General features: G+C 40.9%; 2 protein-coding genes across 2 annotated transcripts in view; one reads left to right on the top strand and one right to left on the bottom strand.

The window, feature by feature from the left end:
• Positions 1-23,484, top strand: part of tmem145 (transmembrane protein 145) — a 34,076-nt gene extending 10,592 nt beyond the window's left edge. The window contains exons 2-15 of the mRNA XM_084557063.1: positions 50-124; positions 599-676; positions 2,029-2,115; positions 2,793-2,894; positions 8,990-9,074; positions 9,582-9,653; positions 11,829-11,897; positions 12,510-12,590; positions 12,899-12,977; positions 14,311-14,404; positions 16,959-17,131; positions 17,831-17,951; positions 18,316-18,504; positions 20,655-23,484. Coding sequence (XP_084413189.1) covers positions 50-124; positions 599-676; positions 2,029-2,115; positions 2,793-2,894; positions 8,990-9,074; positions 9,582-9,653; positions 11,829-11,897; positions 12,510-12,590; positions 12,899-12,977; positions 14,311-14,404; positions 16,959-17,131; positions 17,831-17,951; positions 18,316-18,504; positions 20,655-20,912 — 1,563 coding nt within the window. The 3' untranslated portion in view covers positions 20,913-23,484. The remainder of the gene's footprint in view (positions 1-49; positions 125-598; positions 677-2,028; positions 2,116-2,792; positions 2,895-8,989; positions 9,075-9,581; positions 9,654-11,828; positions 11,898-12,509; positions 12,591-12,898; positions 12,978-14,310; positions 14,405-16,958; positions 17,132-17,830; positions 17,952-18,315; positions 18,505-20,654) is intronic.
• Positions 23,485-24,572: 1,088 nt separating this feature from the next.
• Positions 24,573-26,447, bottom strand: mrpl17 (mitochondrial ribosomal protein L17). The gene is made up of 3 exons (XM_084556125.1): positions 26,035-26,447; positions 25,195-25,263; positions 24,573-25,088 (listed from the first exon to the last, which is right to left on the bottom strand). The coding sequence occupies exons 1-3, from the start codon at positions 26,206-26,208 to the stop codon at positions 24,834-24,836; spliced, it is 498 nt and encodes a 165-aa protein (XP_084412251.1). The 5' UTR covers positions 26,209-26,447; the 3' UTR covers positions 24,573-24,833.
• Between the last annotated feature and the right edge of the window lie 22 nt (positions 26,448-26,469).

Below are 26,469 nucleotides of genomic sequence, written 5' to 3'. Positions count from 1 at the left end.
TTTTTATTTGTTCATTTTTCTCTGTCTCTCTTTTCTATCGTGACTGCAGGACTGGGTTTTCCTCACGCGCTTCTGCTTTCTCACCGACTTTGGGAGGCTGGATTTCCGGTTCAGTTATCCAAAGGTAGGATGATAACGTTCCGCTTTGCATCATAATTAATCTAATCATTTTTACACATTAGTTCAGTTTGTCCACACTGTTTGCGTACTTGTCTTCTTTCTTCATCCTTTTGTTTCCGTACCTTCAGTGTCTTCCTCTGAACTAGTTTTCTTTGTTTCTTTCCTTCCTCTTGCTTCATATAAATTGATGCCACTGTGATTTCTCTTCTCTCTCCTTCATCCTCCGGCTGTTCCTGCTGTATTGCCTTTTATTCTATCCCCTCCTTCCCTTTTTTTTTTCTACGTTTTTCTTTCATTCTTTCTTTCTTTCTGCATCTGTTTGGTCTCCCACTCCATGCTTTACTGTTATAGCCTGCAGACTTTGCTAACAGTTTTGTCGAATAAATCTCAAACAGTCAAACTGTCTCCTCTGTGATCTATGCACATTGCAATGTAATTTTTTTTTCTTTCTCTTTCTCTCACCGTCTCTTTCTCTCAGTCCCGCTGCTGTCAGAACATATTGCTCTATTTTGATGACAGCTCTCAGTGGCCAGCTGTGTACAAGAGGCCAGAAAAGGTGAGGAACTCACACCCATTGCACCATGTCTAGCTTTGATAAAGCTAAATGAAACTATTATTAAAGAGAAATATCTGCTCCATTTACGTATTTGAACGTCACAGTTGTAATGGAAAAATCACTGCAGCAGTGACACCACTGCTGCTAATTTTCACTTTCTAGCTTGAGCTGCAGGATCACACCCTTCTCATTGTGCCCAGAATAGAACCAAACTGTCAGTTCATAGAAAGCTGACATTTTGGAAACTAGCACTTCATTCACGGGCAGTTGTTTATTATTTATGACACATTCGATGATCAAAAATCGTACTTCATACTTACAAGGACGAAGTTGGACACAGAGTTCAGCCTGAACTGAGGCATCACTGCACAAAATGACATTTAGTTGCTGAATATCTATTTCCTGAAAGCGATGATAAGCTTCAAATACTGGTTTTAGTAAAATTCTTTACAGTTGGTGTTTGTATTTACATTTTTATTTTTTAGCCCATTAGACCGGTGTATTTGATTTGAAATAAAGCAGTGATATAAAGTGTTTATTTTAGCTTAATTCGATAATACACACCAATTTTGAGTGAATTACAACCCCGTACTGTCCTGTTTAACCGAGCAAAAGCTGTGGAACAGCTCTATAAAAGTGCTAATTTTCCCACACTGTTCACCCAGTATTATTGTGAACAATCTCAAATACCCTTGAAGCTGAAAGTCAGCACTTCGTTCTTGTAGTTGCTATGTTATTAAAAATCCTTTCTGCTGGAGAGCAAAGCCAAAACAATAAAAAAACATGTCTCTTTCCACACACTTAACAGGCTGTACTGTGCTTTTAAAGTAACTCCTACATTTGTTAAACTTCTCCCTTACAATGTGCATTTAACATCTGGCTGATTCCATAATATTAAGCCTGACATCTGTGGCTGCAGAGTGAATGCACATAAACCGGCCTGTGTCTGCTATAGAACTGGTATGGATGAAATGGCTCAGTCAGCTAGTACCATGAGATACAATATGGTATAGCCTATAAAATCAACATTACATTGCTGTTACAGCCAATGAATTATGTATAATGTAACTATTTATTGTAGACGGACATTATTACGCTCCGTTCACCCCTTTTAAAGCTGCACTAACAAGCCCAGTGTTACTTTATTAACACACTGCATCTGATGTGAGAAGAGCGTTAACATCTTCATGATGTGAGACAATTATGACATCATGTTGAGATATTTCCAGCGCATCTGTCTCAGTCAGTGTTTTTGCACTAGTACTCAGTCACACAAGCACAAATCCAGCATGGAGCAGATAAAAAAAAATATATATATATCATTGTATTTATTCTGCGTCTGCTCATGACAGAACTGCTACCAGAAGGAAGCGGTGCTGAGGCCCGAAAACAACCAGGTCATCAACCTCACCACCCGCTACACCTGGTCTGGCTGCGTGGTGAGAGCACGCACACACAGATACACATACTGTGCACACACATACACATACACACACAATCTCTTAGCAGCATATTGTGTCTAAGTGGACAAATAAACAAAATCTTAGTGAATCCAATTCAAGTACGCTGTTCTGTAATTTAATCTGACCTCTGCGTGCTGAGCTGTGTGTGTATCACATTATTCCTACTTATCACCAGACAGATGAACATATTTTCCCCAAAAGGCACAGAAATATGTAAAAGAGGGAAACAATAAACAGAGACACGACAAAGAGGGAGTGGGAGCTAATGGCCTGTAATGTGTTTTCATAGCATATTACAGATTTACACTTTACCACTGTTAATGATGCATCTCAGTCAGTCAGGAGGATTTCAAAAGGTCTTCCTTACTTCTAACACTTTCTTTAAAAATAAATCATTTTGTCTCTTTTTCAATAAGCTATTCGACTTGTTTTTTTATCACATTAGAAAGTGTGATCGCCAGTGTGACTATGTTGTTGTGGTGGTTAGTGAATCTTGTTGCCACATTTCAGGCTATATTAGGGTGTGAAATATGCTTGTATCTTGATATCTCAGGCTCCCACTCTACTGGGACAGTTCAGCGCGTCTCTGAGCTAGAATGTGCTGCGTCCTGCACCCTCCATACTTTTTTTTTCTCTCTCTCTCTCTCTCTTAGGTGGAGGAAGAAGGGAATGAGGAGGTTTTGAGCTGCGTGGGTGGCCGCAGTTTCCGCTCTGTGAGGGAGAGATGGTGGTACATCGCGCTCAGCAAGTGTGGGGTAAGCCCTGACCTTTCACTCTGTCTAACCTTGCTGTCGGTGGTACCTGGTGGTTGCCACGGTGACGCACCACACTTATCACACAAACAGACAGCGAGGGCTTGCATGCATCATCACTGCATTCTGCTTTAGTCCAGAAAAACAAACACCATCATCTTCAACATCATCATCGTCCATCCATCAAGCTGGAGACAGATTGAGCCTCAGGGTGATTATCCGTGAACCAGATGACACTGCAGCCCAGACAAGACTTATTTTAACATCAAGCCCGAGTTTGATATTTTTGCATGTAGACAAAAAACTTGAACAGATTCCAGGTGCAAGCAGTAGAATTGGATATTAAAATGGTGAAATGGAAAGCTCAGGCAAAAATATACCCAACATACCCCGAGGAGGATTCTGTGAAATGCTGGGTATTTTAAGGCTGCATTTTGTGCTGCCTCCCTATAAATTTTAAATCAACTTGAGGGTAATTTTTGCCCCAGTATGTGCTTTTTTTGCACCAGGCTATATTTTAAACAGTAGGGGTAATCTAAAACTGCCAGGAAATGTAACCCAGATAGACAGACTATGATTTAGAAATTCGTTTTCTGTTAAGGATGATCATGTCGCAGACCATCAGAAAGTTTGCCCGACTAATTTCTGGCCAAAATGCTACTCCTGGTCCCTGCACCTCTGCCTCTGATATGTTACAACTGACCAGTTATCTGTGCATCTGTCTCTGGTTTGCCTCTTAATGCTGTGCGGTGCCTTATCTGTCCTCCACACCGCAGTGCTTTCTGCGACAAAGCTCAGTGACTCTTAAAAGTCTCCGCTTGAACAGTGCTACACATGCGGCGTTCACTGTAGTCTATTGATTGGCTTGCTTTAGGGGCGTTTAGGCGTTGTACTGTTTTATAATAGGGTTCAGTGTGGAGCTAATGGTACACCTGGAGCAAAGTGGTAGCTGTGTGGTGTTTGTTGATGTCTGCACTCTATGAAGAAATCATGAGCTTGGATAATGATAGCTCAGTGATGATACATCCTCTTAGGTTGAGGGCTTCAGTCAAGGACAAGTCCTAGGAATAGGTGTGTGTTGTTGTGTCTGTGTGTGGCGAGGAGAAGAGTAAATAAGTAATATTTCTACTGAGCGTCTATCACAGTGTGCCTGCCTATCAGTGACACATTCTCAATTAATTGTAAATGTGTGTGAGCACTCATGCCCTTGTATTTTCTTTTGGGGGGGGGGGGGGTTGGTGCTGCCAGTTGTGAGTCCTGGCTGAAGAGGGATATGATTAGAATGAATGTTTCCTGCGGTGTCTGGTTTAGTGTCACGCCAGCGTCCGCTGAAAGACACGCTGCCTAATGCTGTTGGACTGGAGTATAAAAGCTCGTCTCCACTCCTGGGGACATATGCATGCCGCGTCCTGCTGCCAATTTCCACCCCTCGTCTTTCACCGTGTTCCTTCTCTCTCCCGTTTCGCTTTCACACCTCTTCATCTTTCCTACCTCTGTCGCTCACAATCTTTAGCTGTGTCCTGCTCTCTCTTTCAGCCCTCTGTCACGAAGCTGTGATGTGCTCCAAGCCATTTCATATCTATTTACCTCGGCATCTCCTGCTACTCTCTCTCAGCCGGGTCCTAATTGTGTTTTTCCTCTCCATCTTGCCATCTCACTGGTCTCATTACTTCTTTGGCTCTCCCTCATTTAATGCATTTACTTTTATCTGCTACTACATGTTTTCCTCTTGGTTCCCTTTTCTCTCTTATCCAGCACTACTTTCATGTACTTTTCATCTCAGTCTTTACCAGTGCCAAAATGGATATGAATCCATATCATCACAAAAGTCCTCAAAACCAGATGATGTCTGTTCTCAATTCCCTTGCTTGCATAAAACTGTAAAATGAGTGGTTGATCATTAGTTAACATTTCCAGGCAATTTCACTTGATTAATTATAGCAGGAAACCTCAAGGCTGCAAATAATTATTATTTCATCAGGGGAAAAAAAAGGGAATCATTATAAATAAAATTCAGGTCATCACAAATTACAGAGCAAAGGACCTCTAGCAGTCAGGATGAAGGGTTTTCAGACATGAAAATTGTCAGAGTAACCAAAGTTCACAAATTAGCAGGGCTCCTCTCCTGCATATGAAACATGGATAACGTATAGTCTTACAAACTGAAACAGAAATGTTTAATCTATACCAGTATACGGTTTTATTTAAATAGACAGAACTTTATTAGACATTATTAATTGGGTAAGAATGAAAACAAAGTGGTTCCATTACAAACCACTGACCCCAGCAACTCTTTAAACATAAGTGAAGAAAGCTTTTGAATTTGTGCAATCAACTCCAGCCTTATTATTCTGTGCAAAACTGCTGCTAATGAAACTAAATTACCACAGTAGGGAACCAAGGAAGTGCTGAAATTAGACTTGATGTTAATGAGCGCAGGCTTAAAAAGGGATTCATAGAACGAGCAGTGTAGAAACAAGCCAACAGCTACTTTGTTTTGTCCAGGTCTCAATCCAAAAAAACAAAAACTTCAGACTATATCTTTCTTAAAGACTTGCAACACTTTCACATACAAGATAATTCTTCTTCTGTGCCAGATGGGGAGCCAGTTTGGACTTGAAATGTTGCGCTTCCTCAGTGTAATAAATAAGATATAATAACAGGAGTGTTTGACAATGTTACGAGGCCTCTGGGAGAAATATTATCCATATAGGAAATGAGTAGACAATGATTTGTAGATTGCGGTGCTCAGTGTGAGCATAAAGTATACTTAAAGGTCTGATTCTAGTAAAATATGCATCAAAAGAAGCTATAATAGAGATTTAATTAGAGATTGTTTTCCTTATCTATTAATCTGGCAATTACTCTCTATATGAAGTGATGTTGTCAATGACAGGCCAGGTCTCTGTTAAAAATGCCCGTCACATTTCCTGAAGGTGAAGGAGATGTCACAAAAGTGCTACAAATACAGCAGTGTTGTTTTTTTGCCTTCACGGTTTGAGTTTGGTCCCTCGTAGTGCCACCGAAGAGAAATCTTAATCTGTTGATCTTGATCTGTTTGTTGTCGAAGCATTTCACTGGGCTGCATGGAGCCCTGACCTCAAACAATTTGGGATGAGCTGGAGCACCGAATGTGGGCCAGGCCTTATCGCCCAACATCAGCAGCTAAACTCACTAATACTTCTGTGGGAGCAAATCCATGAAGCCAGCTTCTAAAACCTTGTGGAAAGCCTTTCAAGAAGAATAGCTGTCATAATAACAGTATTCCAAGCAACGCCATACCTCTCTAAGGCTGTAATGGTTCTCAGTACACTTCTTTAATATAACAGAGTGGATTTACTGGACAAGCTCAGTGCTTTATATATTATACAATTATATATATAAATGACATTATAGTGATGTGACCAAGGTTGCCTCAGGTCTGGGAAAACATCAACTAGCCCCAGCTAGGGGCAAATGAATATCCAGGCCAGTACTACCTCTTCAGTGTACCCTGTTGTTTACAGTCTGACTAGCTACTTGAGATGTGCAAATGAAGTATGACTTGACAGATAACTTCCACAAACTGCCACTTTGCGCTCGAACAACAGATTGAAACCTCTCCAGCGTAAAATAATAACACTAAACTGCTGGAGTACCCCTCTATTCCCCTCATCCAAGTGGCTCCTTCTGTTCTCAAGAACAAAGAAGCCACCTCTATAGCATACCCTGCTTTATCTTCTATTGAAACACAATTTATGAAATGAACATGCTGCATTGAGGAAGACTTGAAGCTAGGGATTGAGACTGTAAGCCCCTTTAGAAACAGGGTCGCTAAGGTGAGTAGGTAAGAAGAATCCTTTGTTCATAGACCTCTACAATCAGGCTTCTTTTTTGCAACCAGTCAGAATGTAGAATAGAAAGAATGCAGGTTTAAAGCACCTCACTTCTTCTAAACAGTCTATGATCGCCTCATGGTTCGAAATCCCATACGGCCATAATATTAAGGTGTTTTCAGTTCACGTGTCAGTGTGTCTCACTTTGCAAACTCAGTTTTCCAATAAATACTCAGGTGAGATCAGTTGCTCTCAGCTGCAAGCCATAACCAAATATTTCACACACTCAGACGATGCTCCGATGGCCTCTTTGAGTTCTGTTATCAGCAGCCCAGTGGATCAAACGGCTGTTCAGATGTTCAGGCCTCAGTGTGCTTTAGAGTATATCAGTACAGTATATCTGCACAATATACGTCTTTCACACCTGAAACCAACCAGCAGCTCTGTGACTCCTGCCGAGAGAGAACCCGCTGTGAAGTGCCATTTCTCTCCTCATCTCTCCCTTGCATCCGCCCTTCCCTCTTTGCATTTCCCCTTTTCTTCATTTTACCTTTCTCCACCTGTATTTTAAACTTTCACTCCTTCTCTCCGCCTCTCTCTCCTCTCATCTATCACTCTCTTTATCTCTGCCTCCTTGCTCTTTGTGTCTGTATTGATTTTGTGGCAGTGCACGCTCCATGCTTCTCGCCCTTTTTGATAGAGGGAGTGAGATGGAGTCTCAGTCTGCCAAATGAAATCAAAGTCTTTTTTTTCCTCCTCCTCCTCCCCTCTCTCTTCCCTCGCTCCGCCGCAACAAGCGCAAACTCCATCGGCTTTGAACTTGTGTGTGTGAAATGAGCTTTCTGTGCTCTGATTGTCAACCCGTCTCTGTGCCCTCTCTCTTGTTCTTTGCTCCCCATTGCTCTCTTCTTCTTCTCGCCTCCCAAATTCACTTGAGTTTAAAGCTTTTTGTTTGTTTGGCTGCCAAAAATTAACATTATTCCTGCAGTGCTTTACCACACCGGTGCGATGGTGTTTCTCCATCCTTGCATGCTTTCATACCCAAATAATCTGCTGTGCAAAACATACATGAGATAATGATCCTAACAAATAACTGATGTGTGTCACACTATTAATGATTAAAAATAAGAAGAATTATAACAGCGATATGTTTCTTCTTCATCTGGGTCATCTTCTCATTTGTAGGACAAGCACAGCAGCCCAGATTTTCTTTCGCAGCTAACTTCTCCCACACACCAGCAGGAACCTGAAGTGCTTCCAGACCGGCTTGACACTCACTGACTGCCTGGTGACACAATTAGTTGAATTAGTGTCTTCCTTTTCAAGGAATCATTGAATGTGTTCATCCTCTTTAACCAGGGACTGTTGGAAGATATCTTGGTGGTGTTGTCGAGGCTGTGTTTGGCTGGAACTTCTGTGTTACACCCGTCTCATTTTTCTCACAGTGTGTGACAACACTGTGCTGCAACGGAGAAGAACAAATCATCCGCTGAAGTCTGATGCTGTAAATTCACTCTGTTCAATCACATGGCAGTGTGGTGTGAAGAATGGACTTCAGTGGAAAATTTCTGCTGCACAAAGTGATGAATCAGTGAGCTCAGAAAAGCGAAACTGTCTCATGATCAGCAGCGAGCGAGCAACAGAAGATGTTTTTCATCAGCGCACTTTATTGGTGTATTATTTCTGAATGTAAATGAAGGCTAATGTGTTGATACTGAGATATGGGACGAGATGAATTTGAAAATGACCACAGTGGCTTTCTTATGGGATCATTCTGAATGTATGAGCAATAAATAAGGAGAAAATGGTTCGAATGAATATTTATATAGAGATGTTGATATTGTTTTACTTTTCCTCAGTCTCTATAAACTACAAACTGCAGTATATCTGTTTGTGCGGAGAGCAAAAGCGGTAGAACATCATACCCAGTCGGCAAGAGAACACGTAGTTTTCGAAAGTGCCATCTCGCTACTCACACTCATTTCTCATGTACTAAATTGCTAGTTGGATGCCCAAATAGGCTAAGGTGATAGCTGATGGGTTCCTAGGTTCCACCACCCTGCTTCAGATACAATCCTTTTAAGTTTATAAGTACGTGGGCTGTATGCCTAAATTGGAGGTTCCTGCACTTGAACTATAAAGCAACATAAAGCATCAATATGTATTTTGTACAGATCACAAAGCCTGTTACCGTGCAAGAGAATACATTTTTAATTTGACCCCCCCTTCTCTCTCTCTCTCTCTCTCTCTCTCTCTCCCTCTCTCTCCCTCTCCCTCTCTTAGGGCGATGGCTTGCAGCTGAAGTACGAGATGAAACTGACCAACGGCCAGTCGTTCTGGACGCAGCACTTCTCCGCAGACGAGTTCGGTAAGAGTGGTTAGACAAAGAGAAAGATTGTGGAACGAATAGCCGATGGCACAAGCCAACACCACTTAGCACGGCCAATAAAGCACACTGAACTGAACAAATTACAATAATGAAGAGACGGCTGAATGAATTAATGATGATAGATGAACTGAAAGGAAGGGATGAAAAGCAGAAAAGGCCCACGTATCTTTAAAATGAATTATTCCTACATCTCCAGTGTTCCTCTCGCTATGCATCCACTGTAGCTCTCTCTCTCTCTCTCTCTCTGCCACTCGGCTAATCCAATATTCTTATCAAATACTTGCCTCTCTGGATTATTCATCCCTTCCTATAGTTTTTGCACTCCTGTGTTATCCCTTCCTTCTTTGTCTTGATATTTAGTGAACCCCATCGACTCCTTTACCATTTGCTAACGAATCCACTACTTCTCATTTTTCCATGTCGTTGTGTTTTACTGTGGTCCTCATGAATCTGTTCCCTTTTACTTCCTCCATCACTTGGTCACAGGAATCTTGGAGACAGACATCACGTTCCTGGTCATCTTCTCCATGGTCTTCCTCCTCTCCTGCTACTTTGCCTGTAAGTACTCCCTTCTCTACTTTTATCTCTCATTCTCCCTCATCAGGGCAATTTACTCCAACTTTTCAGATCTATTCTAAAAATCCACATGTTTTCTTGATGGAATTGGAGTAAGGTCCCATGTTTCCAGGGATAAGTAAGGGTGGAGCGTGTTCCTATTTTCTCTCGGCTGAGAGTTTGTCAGAATGACAACACGGAGGCAGGGGAGAGAAGATGGCGAAAGCGGGGCTTGGTTTTCATGTTAAGGTAAATGGCTGAGTGGAGAAGGGAGCAGTAGCCTTAAGGTTACAGGAGTGAGTTTGTCACATGAAGGTCACAGCTCAAATAACCTCAAAGTAGATGAGAACAAAAGCTCCAAGGAAAAATTCACCATTAAATGAAAAATGTCCCCAGCGTCCTTCCTGTACAGTTTTTCTGCACTGCCATATATCTTCCTTTGACTAAACTAGTGGTGGGGTTGAATCACTTAAATTACACTTAACTCCAGTGTAGTGGCTCTCTAGCTTTTTGGATCATGAACCATTAAAATGAAGCAGCCTTAGATTGCAGAAAATAGCCTTAATATGGAGGTGTGTTAAGAGCAGTTCGACTCGACATTTTCTTTTCTTTTTTTCTGTAAAAGTATCCAGTATCAACCAGAAAAGAAAGAACAATTACGTAAAATAAACAGAACTTTGCCGTGGGATCCCCTGAAACAGACTTTCAGATTAACAATGCTGGTTGGCAGCTGGTCTGGTGTGTTGAGTTTCACTGTGTTCTTCAAACAGTGATCATTGGGACTGAGCGTCTTATCTTGGAGTTGGAGCTAATACGTGTTCAGCAACAGTTACTATTACTGAAATCACTGCAACTCACAAACGAGAGAAGATAGTGGACGCAGAAGGAAGGTAAACTTTGTGTGCTTGTCCCTGTTTCACGACCACTTTGGGACATGGACATAGAAAAGAATTCTGTACCAGTCACAAGACTGGGGAGGTGCTGCGGCGTGAGCGGCCAATTAAGTAATGAATTAATTGGCTACATCGCACTGAGTCCACTCTAAGTGATGGTGTAGATGAAGAATTAAGAAACATAAAGCTAGTATCTACAGCCTTTAACAGCTGACAGAGCATCGTAATGGAGACAAGTAGACCTGCCGTTTTTGGTTATGTCATGTTGATTAATGAGCTGTGATATGGAAACTACAGTTTGCAAAGTTTACACTTGAGTTTTTGGTCATTATTTTTACCAAAACTTAACTCCTCAGTTTAGAGCCAGCCTCAAGTAAACATTCACTAGCAGTCATCAGTAGCTTGTTCACTGGACTATAGCCTTACAGTCTTCTTCAGAGAATGGAGTTGTCCTGTTTTTACCAAAATTGGAGATCATCAGACTTTGCAGACCTCTTGTCCATTAACCAGAAATTCTATTGAATTAATTTGTGGTGAGATTTTTAGCAGCCTTCCAGTTCATGTGTAGGTAAATGTCCATTTTCCTATACGTGAGTTCATAGTGCAATGGTTGGATTTCTTCACAAGTAGTATTTTCCACAATGTGTATTTTTCTTCCGTCAGCTTCACTGGGGTATTCTCTGCTGTGGAGGCTTTGAGTGTGAATGAATTTTATTCATTTGCACAAGTTTAGTTGACATAAGAGAAAGGACATAAAACGGCATGAATGTCTTGTACAAACCTTCCTCTACCTGAATGATATAAAATAATAGATGTAGATATTCAGTGTTGGGAAAAATGTTTGACTGTCATCATTAGAGGATCCAGCCGCACTTGGCTGTCCAAGTCTGTGCTTATACAGGACAGCTATGAGTCTGTGTGAATGTTTATGAGCCTTCCTCCCCCTATAAATTCCCCTCCTAGGCCGCTCTTCTTTGCAACAATGTTTTGGTAGTAAGATAGGCTGCTTGAATACACATTAAGAATACTTTCTCTCAGATTGGGTAGAGAGAATAGAGTTGGGCATTGCAAGATGTATGCATACTAATAATCACTCTCCCTATTATTTATCTGGCCAATTCCCTAGTTTGGGTTTTTTCTTCTGTGTCTCACTCTCTGTTCTTCTCTCACCCTCCTTCGCCATCTGTTAGCACATCTCCATCCTTTTTATCTCCATCCTCCAACACTCACACATGCACACACCTATATCACCTCTATCTCATTCTTGTTTTTTTTTCCTCCGCAGACAATCTGAAGGGAAGACAGCTTCTTCACACAACCTACAAAATGTTTATGACAGCGGCAGGTGTGGAGGGTGAGAGCTTCTGTCCCGAACACACACATACACTCTCCAGATGACAATGAGCCTCTTGCGCAGCTGCAGCATCTCATACCTTAATCCTCACTTCGAGAGCGCCGATATTATCGTCCTTATTAGCCTCTGAATAGGAACTATTGCAAACAGACGTGCTGCTACAGTGTTCAGTGGAGCATGCTGTTACTGATGAACACTCCCCCCCCCCCCCCCCCTTCTCAACCTCTTTTACTCATGCTTCTCCCACCTTATCTCACATTCTTCTTTCTGCTTGTCCTCTCTCCAAATCCCTTTTGGATTCTCCTGCCACCCCTAAATTCTCTTTCACCCTCTCCTCCCACTTATTTTCAAGCCTCCTTTTATTACCTTTTTTTCTGTCTTGCTCGTCTTCTCCCCCGTTTTCTGTCCCCTTCTCCTCCCCCTCTCATTTCTCTTCCTTCACCATCTCCCTGTCTCCTCTGTTCTATGTCTTTTTTCTCCCACCTCTCCTTCTCTTACGCCTTTTGTCCTCTTCTGTAACTGCTTCACACCTATCGCTTTCCTCCCCTCTCTTCTCCCTCCTTCCTTCCTTCTTTTGTTCAACCGTTTCTCTGCATCTTTTCCACTTGGCAGTGCTCAGCCTGTTGTTCCATTGTGTCTACTGGGGCCTGTATGCAAGAGATGGAGTTGGCAATGGCAGCCTGAAAATACTTGGTGAGTTCTTCTCCTGCCGCGGTCACTGCCTGAATGACTGACACCACCTCTGCACTGGAAAATCACTCACTGCCTGAGCAGAATGAATGAGTGGACGATGATGGATGTGTGCATGCCTGAAGAATTGGAATAGCTGGTTTGATGGGCATCGGCGAGATCATGCATGATTTTATGTGACGTTCTCCACGCAATACGTGTGCCCTGATTTTTATCATTCCCATCTGATATTACAGATTCGGAAACCACAACCTAATTACCTCTTCCCTTTCTCATTTCCTGTCTCTCTCCACCTCTCTGTCCATCTCCAGGGAAATTACTGTTCTCCGTCAGTTTCTTGGTGTTCCTTCTCATGCTCATACTGTTGGGCAAAGGTTTCACAGTCACCAGGTGAGGGGTTTCACTTATTTTTTATCTATGTGTGTGTGTGTGTGTGTGTCTGTGCATGTATTATTTCTCCATACTGTGTCAGTCTGTTTATGCAGGCCTGTCACAGTTTGCGGATGTGTTGATGCTGACAGCATCTCTCACTGTCAGGTCTCGCTGTCACAGTCACAGCATTGTCTCATAACTTGACAATGCTAGGTGTCAGTCAAAATGTTAGTTAGCATGCTGTCTCTGATAGTGTGGATGAAATCCTGATAAGTCCGGGGGGTTGTGATAGATGAATGCTGCTCTGGTGTGAACTCAATGTTGTTTTTGTGTTTTACGTGAGTTGAAAGATTACCTTTGCCCTGCTTTTGCTTCGCCTCCCAGTTTTCTGGCAGAGCTTGACGGGCATTTACTTGGGACAGGCAGTTAGACATCGCAATAGATTATTTACAAGAGCTTTTCTCTCCTGGAACATCAGAATCTATCAGTCTTAGACCTGACTGAGCAAGTGTCCTACTCGCCCATGTGTCATTGGACTTGCCACTTCTTAAGCACAGTTTCAACCTCCAGTTATCCAACTGGCAAACCATCCCAGATGTCCTTGACAATAGTTTCAAAGCCAGTTTTATTCGAGACTGGAGCCACGCAGTTAAACAATCAAGTTTTCTTCAAAATTTAAACCTCTTCTTTATAAATCGTTTCAGAGAATCTTGTGAAGTTTTGATTTGTGGTGAATCATCGTCTAAACCTCTTTGCATAGTCTGATCATCAGTCCTGCCTTTGACTGAAATTTTCCACGTGTTTTTTCCAACATTTATAGAAAACTTTGCATGGTTTTTGATCTGGCCCTTTTAATTATGTCCTCTCAGAAGCTTACGTTATCTATAGAATTATTAAACGTCTTAGTGACTAAGAAGTCTCTATCAAGCTAAAACCGTGTGGCTGTTTATCTCCAGTACATGATTAGTAGGCAGCCTGGGGATAAACACTGGACAATTTTGATGTTCTTGTGTGTGGTGATGAATTAGTCTCTGCAAAAACACGGTGCTGAAATGCTATTGTTAGTTGCTTGATGCAAATAAAAAAAAAACATTAATTTTAGTTTTTCTGTTTATGAGCCTGCAGCCATTTTAAATGAATGAATAGTAGAGCGTTAAACGCGCTAGTGTGTTGTGCTGCAGTCTTCAATAGCTGCTTTTAGGTTAAGATGACTGTTGAGTGCAAAGAAACACATGCGTAATGTTTGTGTCCTATCTGCACCAGTATGCCTTCTTTCCATTTGTGTGTCTTTGTTATCTTCTTCCAACCTGTGTGCAACCTCTGACCCTCTTGGTTTATCCCGGTGTGTCAGGGCGAGGATCAGTCACAGTGGCTCTGTTAAACTGAGCATCTACATGACAGTCTACACAATCACCTACGTCATCCTCTTCATCTACGAGGCGGAGGTACAGTTTACACAATACCTCGCCCACACTGCACCACGGTTAACACACGGGCTGCGAGTTCATTTTATTACTGTTTAAGCTATCAGTACGTTTTTAGCTATGTTAGTGGAATGGCATACAATGTTATGTAGTTATTCACTGTGTCCAAAGAATGAACATACTGGTTTTACTTCTCCATTACCACTACCAGTGGCATTTGCCATGATGTGAGTATGGAGTGAAATATCTGAATTGGATGGACTCCCAATGAATTGTAATAACTCTAGGCCTTCATATAGCACCGCCATTGGGCTTTTGGTTGATGTCGAATAATGACTTTCCTGAGTCATGGCTGTTTTTAGTGGCAGTAAGTGTTACTAAGAAGGTAAATATGTGAATACGTTGTTAGACCTGTTAAAAATAAACACGTTATCGTGGTTTTAGTAAGCATGTTAACATGGAGACATTACTGTTTAGTCCAGTGCTCTTTACTGAGTGTCTCAGTGCCACTAGCATGGCTGTAAACCATAGAATGAAGAAGATTAACGTAGCCACATTGACGTCAACTACCAGTTTGTGGATTTTCATTTTGAAGCCTTCATTTTGCAATTTGACCACCACAATTTGTGGCTTTTTGTTTTTTGGAGTAAGATGTGACCACATTTGGAGACGGTCAAACAGAGAAAGCCACCAAATATACTTTTCTCTGAGGCCTCAGAAGTTCATTTAGCTAATGATTGCAGACTCAATTAAATAAAATGTATTTGTTTAAATGTCATCAGAGAAGTAGTCTATTTGTGAATGGGAGTCTATGTCTTCTACAGCCAGCACCTAGCGTCAGTCAGTGGTAATGCACATCAGGCCTCTTTCACATTGGCTTCACTTTTTCAGACCCCATGGTTATGTCCATCTTTTATACACGGTCTGTGCTCAACACTCTCAGACTGAAGAGCCCTCAACTTTGTTTACAAGGCGTAACTTGTTAACTTATAAAAGAATATGAATTATTATTTCAATTATATAGCCTTACAATTATGATAATGGCTGTCATTATATTCAAGATATCGATTTATTGATTTGAGAGCCGGTATAGAACATTACGTTATAATATGAAAATTTAAAATGCTTTTGTTTTGAAGCATTTGTCAATTCATAGGTGGAAATAACTGACATTGACAATGGCTGCACAATCAAATGGTTTGATTTGTACAGTACTACAAGGTAGTTCAGATCACTTCCAAGTTCTCCTTTCAGGTGTGACCTTAAAGCATATGAATTACAGGCAGGATGACAGGGTGCAAGATTTTCTGATTTTAGAATGCACAACACAGTATCTGCACTGGTGTTATTGCTCTCTTTGGGTTTTTTCAATAACCTCATAAATATTCATGGGAGAGTTGGGCCCACTGATCAGTGTAGGCTGTAATGGCTTTTTCTGTCAAGTCGCTCATCACGTTGATATACGGCTGATTTTGAAAATGCATTAAGTTGATTGTAAAAACAAAATATTGAAATTCCACGATGAGTTACAAATGTTGTGTCCTGACAGAAACAACCAGGCAGCTCTTAACTGCCAACACTACTAGAGATACCACTGCACCAGAGAGTATAAATCTTGGATCAATGATCTTTAAACCTTCATCAGAATGGAAAGTTAGACTTCAGCATAATGATCTGCATTCTCATTAATTATTCTGCCCCTCTATGTTCTGTATACGAATACGGAAACAGATTTTACCAGCCATGGTGCCGAGCATATGAGCTTATGAATTAATAACTCACAGTGATAGAGTTCCACACATCTTTGCATAGTGCAGCGGCCTCAGCACACAGCTCAGATGTAAAGATGGTACATTAAGGGACAGTGGATTAGAGTCTTTGAATACAGCATGGTAATGACCCAGTGGGAATAGTGCAGTGGAAGGATCCATGCTATATTTAACACTGGAGCCTATAGCTATCTCTCCCACTGCAATATCTGAAGCAGTATAATTTATCTGCTGCCTGCCCTCTTACATGGGTTCTGCTATTAAAGAGCCCAAAACTCAGGGGAGCTCTGGCTAAAAATAAGCTAAACTAGGTTACAATTGAACTGAAACTCAGACTTGAGGAGTGTTCCTGGTACTGGGCCGGCAATCTGAATCTGGTAGGCTCTGATTGGCTGGGCCGATCCCAAGAAGCTCCACACTGGGCGGTCACACCTATGCATTATGTAGCGAGAGTAACCCTGTATGACCCAGGCTATCCAGTCACTGGACTGTGAAATGCAATCTAGTGTCTGCACATGCATTCACACGCGCCAGACACACAACCACAAAGTTGTGCACACATATGACCTAGTTGTGGAGAAGAAGTATCAATGTCAAAGACTTGCACAGAATGCTACAAGCTGAGCTTTGGCCCAGTCATCACAGTGCATCAGCTGATGAACCAGGAGCAATCCATCTTGGTAATTAGGACACAAGCTGCAATGTCAAACCAAACCAGCAGAATTGCTTCATCCCTTTATGTAAGAGTTTTACTCATTTTAATGTGGATATTAATTTTGACATGACTTCTCATGTCCCTGTACCAGTTCTTTGACCCAGGTGAAGTGCTGTACGCCTATGACAGCCCTGCCGGCTACGGACTCATGGGCCTGCAGCTGGTTGCCTACGTGTGGTTCTGCTATGCCGTGCTGGTCTCTCTGAAACACTACCCTGAGAAGCAGCCCTTCTACGTCCCTTTCTTTACCACATACACACTCTGGTGAGTGCTGCAGCGTGTTCCCCTCACTCTGACACTGCCCTCGCTGCTGATAATAGCACCTGAGCCGGAGATTGCGGAGTAGGAAAATACACATTTCTCAGTTTGAGGTCTCTTCAGGTTGAATAATTTATTGCCACTCTGTAAAAATGTGTACCACATAGCTGATGCTTTAGCTGTTTGGGAATTAAAAGTTGTTTATTTTACACTACTCCTGGACAACACTGTGTGCCCAACCTCTGTGCTCTCCTCGCAATGTAGATAATTGTCCTTGAGTGATTCATTGCAAGAGGAAAATATCTTTTTTTATTAGCTGATGAGATCTCTTCTATTAGAATAATTTATGCTCCCACATACAATATGTGTTAGACGACACTTCGTATTGGAAAGCTGTGTTTTTCCTGAAAAAAATCTCTTTTGCAAACACTGCTTAGTTTCTCTGCTTCCCTCTGCTACTATGTATAATAGAAGGGTCTTGAAATGAAAATTACAAAGACTAATATTATCTTTATATTTCTCCCTCATTGCAACCGCCATCTCCCGCCTCATTATTTACACTTCTCCTTCCATCTTTAACTCTCTGTGTGCTTTACATCTTCTTCTACTCTTTGCTCTTCATCTCTCCCCACGAAACCACAGTTTTTCTTTTAGCAGGATTTCTTTGCATTGTTATCCTGAATCTGTTCATCTTTTCTTCCTCAGGTTCTTTGCGGTGCCCGTCATGGCTCTGATCGCCAACTTTGGGATTCCTCGTTGGGCTCGGGAGAAGATTGTCAATGGCATTCAGCTCGGCATCCACCTCTACGCTCACATTGTCTTCCTTGTTCGTATCACACACACACACACACACACACGTGCTCCTGCAGACCCTTGCACTTTTGCATAGTTCACATTATTCAGGAGTCATTATTGCCACTGTCAGTCATACATTATTCACTATCCTTGAGTCATAACTGTCTCATGCTGATTGTCTCCTCCACACATCATTATCTACCTCTCCCTCACCCTTGACACATTGTTCTTTCCTAATGGTCCGTACTGCTCACGCAAATTTCCTTTCATATTCCTGCTCACAGCATGAATTGCACTTTTACACTTGGACCTCCAATGTTCTGGCTGTGTGTTTAGCTAATATACAGTATATACTGCATATATATCAATATTTTTTTTTCCCTTTTCTCTCTTAGGTTATTACACGACCTTCAGCAGCCAATAAGAACTTCCCATATCACGTTCGGACGTCTCAGATTGGGATCCTGCTGTCCAGTCCAAAAGGAGGCGAGGGGGCGGAGAGTTTTCCACATCACGCCTATGGAAATAGCTCCTTCCTGGGAGATTCTCAACCAAACTTCACTGAACTCTTCTCCATCCAATCAGTAAGTCTAAATTTTTATTTAAAAAAAACAAAACAAAAAATCAGCATAATGCTGATCCATTCATGTGAAAACTATTATAATTATTCCTATGTATTAAACCATGAACAATGAAGTAGGCAGAATGAGAGTCGCACATGTGCTCTATCTTTCTCTACAGCCACTTTAATCTTCACTTTTTGCAGCACTTGCTGTCAGTAATTAGATTACTACTCAGTTTTACTCATTTCTTGTGCAAACTTCTCCTGTTAAACCTAGCTTGAAATTAACTGCTGTCATCTAACAAAGATGCCTCAAATTAGAAGGCATCGAAGCAACAATACAATTTGTAAGGGAAACTTTCATCTCTTCCTGGGGGTGACGGGTGAATGACATTGAGCACGGCATAACATATCACAGGCACTTATATTTAAACACTTTGGCACGATGAAACGACGTCTAAGTAGCTTTGACAAGAACTAATTTAAGTGTTGTGTTGATGAATTGTTTAGCTTGGGGAACTTTTGAATCTATAAAAGTTTCATGAGGCACAGAGGTAAGCAAAACAAAAGAAGAGCCCTGAATCTACAATATAGATTCTCAGTCATCCAGTCATGACTTTCCTCCCCAGGCAGTTTCCCCAGCCTTCACTGCTTTATTCATATTAACTTCGGGTCACGAATGAGCCTTTAGTCATATGAGTGATCACCCTAAACCTAAATAAAACCTGTAACTCCCCACCAGTCATCGGAACCGAGGAAGCCTCTTGTATGAGAGGTAACACGTCTTCAAACAAAAAGAAGTCCAGTTACCTTTTTACTTAAACACTTTGGATTCCAACTGCACCAAAGGATGAGTATAAAGGGGAAAAAATATGATGACTGACACAAAATTATAGCACAATTTAAGTTGACACTATTTAAACCTAAATGTGGTGACATTTTATTAAAGATGCATGGAAGTAATAAATAGCTACAGTATAATAAAATAAACACGCTGTAGAGAAAACCAGTTCTTAAATCATATTTGAAAATGGCTTGGGATAAATTAAATTATCACTTATGTTCCTGAGCTATACTGTGTTATAATCTACTTCCAGCATTTAAAAATCCTTTCTCTTACTACTTGAGACCAGTGTAAAGAGGAGTGATGTGACATGTTCTTGTTGTTCTAGTTAGAAAAGTGGAAAAAGGATTGCCACATCTTCAGCTGACGTGTAATTGTAGGACATGAGTGCAGCTGCTAAAACACTACTATTTCAACTTAGCTTTTAGTCTTTATGGCCCCAGACTTCAAGGTGAGAAATAAGAGTCTCTCGTCTTTGTTGCAAAATAGAATGTACTTTCTTGTTATTTTTTCTAAGTGAAGGAAATTAAGTTACTTTTTTGTAGGAACATCCTGGACATCAGAGTCGTTTGGTGAGATCGACTGTGTTCTCTTGCTATATAAAGTGCACGTCATTATTGTTCTGCAGAATGCAGCCTAATGAGATTGTCTGTGGAGGCTTTCAGCAATCTCTGTTCTTTAATGTGGTCAGTACCCAGACAAATTGTCTAGAAAACCATTTACGGATTTACGGATTTTGCATTTACTGGGCTTAATAACTGCAGGCACATCACTTTTAGCACATCAAATGCTAATCAACAGAAAAAGATTATTATTTGATCTTGGTATTTATACACAACTACACAAAATTATCATTACTGATTCACTGCATTTAAGACAAAACGCCAGACTTTGTATGGCATGAGCTTTAAAATGTGGTCATACATTATAATACATTGAGCATCGTTTGATTGTCAGCCAGACAACATGTGATGATGTGACCTTGAGCTCTTGATGTGTTGTAGACCAGACAATAGATTAATCAATAAAGCAACTGTCAGATTAATCAGCTTTGAAAATAATCATTATTTGCTGGGATATTGCACACGTTTGTCATATTGTGATATGTATATTGATTAACATCCTTCATGTTATCTTCCCCTATTTGGTAGAATGGGGAGTAAAGGAAAATAATATATGTATTTCTGCTGCATAACAACCAGAACTTGAAAACAAGCTTTCAAAACAAGATGAATAGCGTGTTGTTACCGACACAGTGTCTGCAACCCAGATCTGGAGGATAAATAGCCCAGTTCAAAAGTGTGAAACTCTCATCGTCCTCCCTGCAGGAGCCGGTAAAGACGGTGGAGGAGACAGTGGCCCGTAAAGGACCAGATGTTGCGAGGAACAGCGAACAGAAGATCATCACCACTGCTGCTGACCTGACCTCTATATTGCCTCCGCCTCCACCTCCGATACCCCCACGTCCGGCCACGCGATCACCCCCGCTGCCACCCCGGCTCCCCTCCTTCACTGAGTATTTCAGCATGCAGAGTGGAGGAGGAGGAGGAGGAGGAGGAGGAGGAGGGTTTGGAACGAAGGCATGAGATGAAGAAAAAGTCTGGACAGAAGGGGATGGGAGATGGGGGAAGGCATGAAGGCAACGGACAGAATGACAATAAAGAAATTCAAGGTCTTACTGTTTAAAGACAAAAAGGTCAGCCAGAAAAAAAAAAAAAAAAGGTTGGAAGGACAAAGAGGAGAAATCATCAAAAAAGTGAATCCCTAAACGGCCCCTTTTTCACCTACTAATAGAAATGACCAGAATGGAGGAGTGAAGGGGGGGAAATGGCTGAGACACGAGGGCTGAGCTTGTTAAAGAATAAAGAAGCAATAAATATTTGATGTTGACCAGTAAAAGGCACACGGGGAGAAAGATGACAAAGTGGATGTAGCCAGAGCAATAGAATGATAGCTGTGCACAAAGCGGAAATGAACAAAATTCTTGAAATACTTTTATTCAAACATTCATGAGGCATTGATGGTGTGCCTGGAGGAGTTTGTAAATAGCTAAAACCAGTGAGAGCTACCACTCTATATAGTTTTATTTAAAAGGGAAAAACAAGGAAATTTATTTTCATGGGTTTTTTCCACATCATTAAATTCCAGTTGGTGCTGTGACCATAGAAAAATCTCATGACATTACCTGTATCAAGTTAACCTGAAAAAGAAAATACTTTTTTTTTTTTTTTCTTAAATGTTTGAAACATTTTGATAAAGGGTACATATCTATATGAAGTCTGTTGGGTTCATTTATATTCTTATATGCCTTCATTGCCGCTGGGTATTCTGGATTGATATGCTGATGTGTAACTGTAAAATGTTTACTGTGGGCACCTCTAGGTACAGTACTTGTAAAACACGCATGTTTGTAACGTATTTCCCCGTCCAAAAAGCTGATATATGTGCTCCACGTGACCATACAATATTCGCTTATTGTGTGTATTGAAATCTATTCTTTTTGTAAATACATACAATAGGCTACGGTATGTTTTTTACTGGATAAATTCTGTTAATTGTTTTTTCCAATCAAAACCGTCTCGCGCTGTCTGAAACACAATATAAAACGATATCGGTTTTAGTTGAATTTTCACCGGAGTGCAGAATATAGCTGCTCAAAAATGTCATTTCTGTGTACGTAGACGTTGGTGAATGTACTAATGCAAAACAGCACAAGGACAGGGGCGATTTTTAAGTTGCTGGTATACCTTTTCAAATTTTCTTTTGGCTTCCGTCTACAACAACACAACCACGATTTAAAAGCAGGAGAGTGTCTTTAAAAAAAAAAAAAATATTCAAGTAACTTCATCTTCACTCCTGTCTCGTACCTGAAACATGAATATTATATTTGTTCAGCTTTATAAACTTCAGTGCGAAAAGCTGAACAAATATTACTAGTTTTGTATCCCCCCCAATATTGTGATATGACAAAAAAAAAAAAAAAGCCTTGTAGATGAACTGTGAAAACACAACTGTACATTTCGTCTGTCCTGCATGGAGCACTTTAATGTTCCTGGTCTTAGTCTGTTTATTCGTGATGATGTCACCTTATAAGACTGCTTTGAAACCTGTATTCACACTGCATCGAGTAGTATTCCTGACACCTGTAAATACAGTCTGTCATCAGCCTTTCGGACATTTTAGGGAACGTATCTTGCTTAAGTGATTTAACAGTGAATCTGATAAGAATTGTTTAAGAGCGACACTGACACTGACAAATTCAGTGCTTTTATTATCTGAATAATACAAATGGTGGTACTCAGCTAATAGCCCAGATTTATCAGTGGCAGTCTTGCTGTCAAAGAGTATTTTAGGTCATGTTAGGACTGTGGTGTGTAACTCGTAAGAGGTGTAATTTAGTCTGTGAAACTGAATGATACTTGAACTAGAGTATTAGTTATTTCTGATTATGTGTCTGGATTGTATTTGGCACGTCTGCCATTTCGTCTGCTGTTGCCCGTTGTTATGGTTGCCATGACTTGACTGCAAAGACACTGGGCCGCTCGACAGACTGCGACAGTATCACGGCTTCAACTTTGTGTATATGGACATTAAATCACAGGAATGACACGACGACTTTGGGAGGCGACTCAGAGAAAAGAGATTCATGTATGCATGAGAGACAACAGCACAGCTTTTAGGCTACTCAGAGCGACCTGTTTAAGAGCACATCACTAAAGCACCGTTCAAATGCATTTTAATGGTGTCAAATAATAATTCTAAATACGCTGTACATATACACTTTTTGCCAAAAATAATAAAAAATACTGTTTTATTAGAAGCCTTGCCTCTGTGTGTTTGTGTGTGTTATTTGGTGTTGTGATCCAGTTAGGACAAGGGCATGTGTCCAAAGGAGTAAATCTAAAAGCTGTAAATTATATTTGGAATCTGTTCTCATTACAAGAGTCCATTAAAGTAAAACACCACAGGGACAGACTCCAGTACGGACACATTCTGACGCAGTCTAGACTAATTGTTCTACAGTCACTGCCAATATTGTAATGTGTAGTGCAAAGTCAAAACAACCTGTTTCTGCTTGTATTTCAGTAAGGGGCAACATTTACAAATGTCTTTCATTTTAGCCACAGACTTCAAATGGAACAAATAAATTGTCTTACATTGCTTAGTAACTGTGAAAGGCCCAGTTCCAGTTGTTACATTTTTATAAATATTTCTTAATTTTTGATAAGAAATAGGTTACCAGAGACTACCAAATAAGTTGTGGTGGAGCCATCGTTGATAATAACCCCTGTATTATCTGTTCTCATTCACTACGTCGCTACATACGAAACACTGTAAAACTAAAGCAGTGAATTGAAACTTTGAACACATCGGTCATCATTTCATCACCCCGTCAGGTGACATGTCATATTTGTGGTTTTCTTAAGCAGTAGTTGTGGTGTGTTGCATTGCGCAGTTGTCCAAACCAATTTTGTGTGTGTGTCTGTGTCATTCTGCTTCCTGCTGGGGCTGGGGATCCAAAAGTTTGTTTTGTCACAAGATGGTCAATGTTATTCATAATGTTGTGGCTGATCAGTAAATAGTGCACTATAGTACAGTTATGTAGGTAGAATTCTACTGAGGTCCTAGAGTAGAGCAACCACTAATGTTACAGTAACATCTGAACGTGTATGTAAAAACACTTGTGCTCTGAGTCTGGTACGGTATACGTGTCAGCCACAAAAACTCTATACTGAGTTCCTCTATTCATTCAATGTATTTACCAAGTCTGTACTGAGAATGTCTTCCTTTTTATCGGCTATTGATTGTTTTGTTATGGTTGCCTGACTTGACTGAACAGATGGTGGGTGACCGGAAAGGCTTACTGATACTGTATCAATGCTTCAACTATGTATACTGATGACTGACACAAAGACTTAGAATTTAAGAGAAAAGGGAATTATATGCTTTGAAAATTTGCATTTTAAACAAATGACTAATTAAAATTAAATAAAAGCCAAAAAGTTTTCAGGTCTTTGGCAAGAGGGCATTTTTAAGATAGCATACAGAAAACATAGTTCAGTGGCCAACTGTAAATAGTAGCTTCTTTCATTAACCAAAAATGTTTTGTTTCCATAATCTGTGGAATGGTGTCATAGTCATACTATGTCCAGTAAAACAGCCATTAAAAAGGGAACCGCACACACTTTGCACATTAAGTTCAGTTTTTGTGTGAATACAAGTGCTGGAAAGGCGGTGTTGCCAGCGCTATACTATATACGATATTAAAGGAAATGACATGGACATTTAGTGAATAATATTTATTAACACAATCATTCAGAATGTTCGTTTACAAAGCTGTTCTTTGCTTCAGTTGACATTAGAGCTTTTAAACCGTTCTTCTGCTGAAGAAATGCATGTCACTTTAAGCCACAGTCTGCAGCATCTGCAGCTGACTTTTCAGAAGCATTTCAGCACCCAATCATCAACCTTCAGCCATCATTTATGTAACACCATGTTGGTCTTAATTATGGCTTTGCATCCAACTGTTGAGCCCTCTCTTCTCTGTAGCCTTTGAGCAGCTGGTTGATAAGAGTCAGTTCGTTCTTTTTTCTCACAGGATAAAGAGGTGGGAAGGGGTTGCCTTTGTACTCCAGGACAGCCATCTTAGCTCTGTCCAGGTTCTGTCTGTTGGGGATTTGTGCCATCCGTGTGTAGCCGTCTGACTGCGTCTCAAACCGTGGAGCGAGGACCTTAAAGAGCTTGGGGACCAGATCCTTTTCCTGAAGAGAGGGAGCAGACACAGACTAAACTTCACACAGGCTGTTTTGCATTCAGAGCGGCACAGCTTGGAACTTGACGAAGTAAAGAGGAGTTGCAGACACGTACCGTGAGCCAAAAACTGGCCATTTTCATCGCCTTCTCATCTGTGTCTCCCCTTTTGGCATAGTCAATGAGCTGGGAAAAAGGAAACAAGAAAACACAGACAGTCAGAACCACTGGAAGCTGAAATGTAGTTTGCAATGATAATCATTACAAGCTTTTATAATCATAACATCTACCAACACATTAGACAAACACATATAAAATCAAATATGCAAATATACATGTCTAAATGTGTCCAGACACCCCTGCTTCCAGGTTTGAGGAAACAATGATAATGCTTGACAAGCCTGCACAAAGACCCAATCACAACCGCATGAAAGACATTCGAGATGGTGTCTAACGCTGCACTCTGGTGCCAAAGAATCCCCAGAAAATCAGTGTTATAGAAGTTACTGCCATGGAATTGTAATGAGAGGTCCTATAATCCTACCGTGTTATTTTATACACAAATTATTAATACGGAAAAGAACAGGTCTATATATGCACAAAACTGATTTACATAGAAAATACAGTGAATACACGACTTACAGTGCAGTTTGTGGTATTGTTATGTCATGTAGTAATCCTATACAGGCTGCATTTTATATAATATTCTCTTGTAATGCTCATTGCATTGAAAAAAATGAAATAGTCAGTTTGGTCCTATAAATGTTTGAACTTTAAAAACCAATTTTGTTAGTTTTAGATTCTGAAGATATAACGATATACAGTAGGCTTATAATGCTTTTGATGTGAGGACATTTACATGGAAATCGGAAGACAGGTGTGGGAATTTTTATATACAGTCAGTAGCTTAACTGTCAGCTGTGCTAGCTAGCTAGCTAGCTAGTAGGTCGTGGTCACCTTTTCAGCGTAGAAGCGGACTTCATCTGCTCTGCCCCTCGTGGTTTCTATCCTCTCGTGTCGGACCAGTCCTGTCAAAATATTCCGCAGCATGTTGATCCGGGACTGCGGGCCCAGACCAATCCTCCGGGCCACCCGGCCGTGGGAGATCAACATTTGCAACGTGAGGCGCATCTTGTCAGATATATTCGCCTACGAGAGTCTGCGACTAACAACCGCAAACTCTACGAATTACATACGGGGACGCGTCTGGTAAACTGAAGCGTTCTTTGTAAAGAAAACGGAACAGTAAGCTCAAAATAATGACAAATACTGAGGTCGGTTATGTTAACGTTAAATTCGATGAGTTTGACATTGGTGGTCCGTCGTCAAATATGTCCGACGTGGTATTGAAACTGGCGATAGTTCCGTTACTCACACTGTAACACGAGACAG

The sequence above is a fragment of the Chelon labrosus genome (genome assembly GCF_963514085.1).
Source record: "Chelon labrosus genome assembly, chromosome: 12".
Taxonomy (NCBI): domain Eukaryota; kingdom Metazoa; phylum Chordata; class Actinopteri; order Mugiliformes; family Mugilidae; genus Chelon; species Chelon labrosus.
Note: the sequence above shows the minus strand (reverse complement) of the source record. Positions and strands in the feature narration are given on the sequence as shown.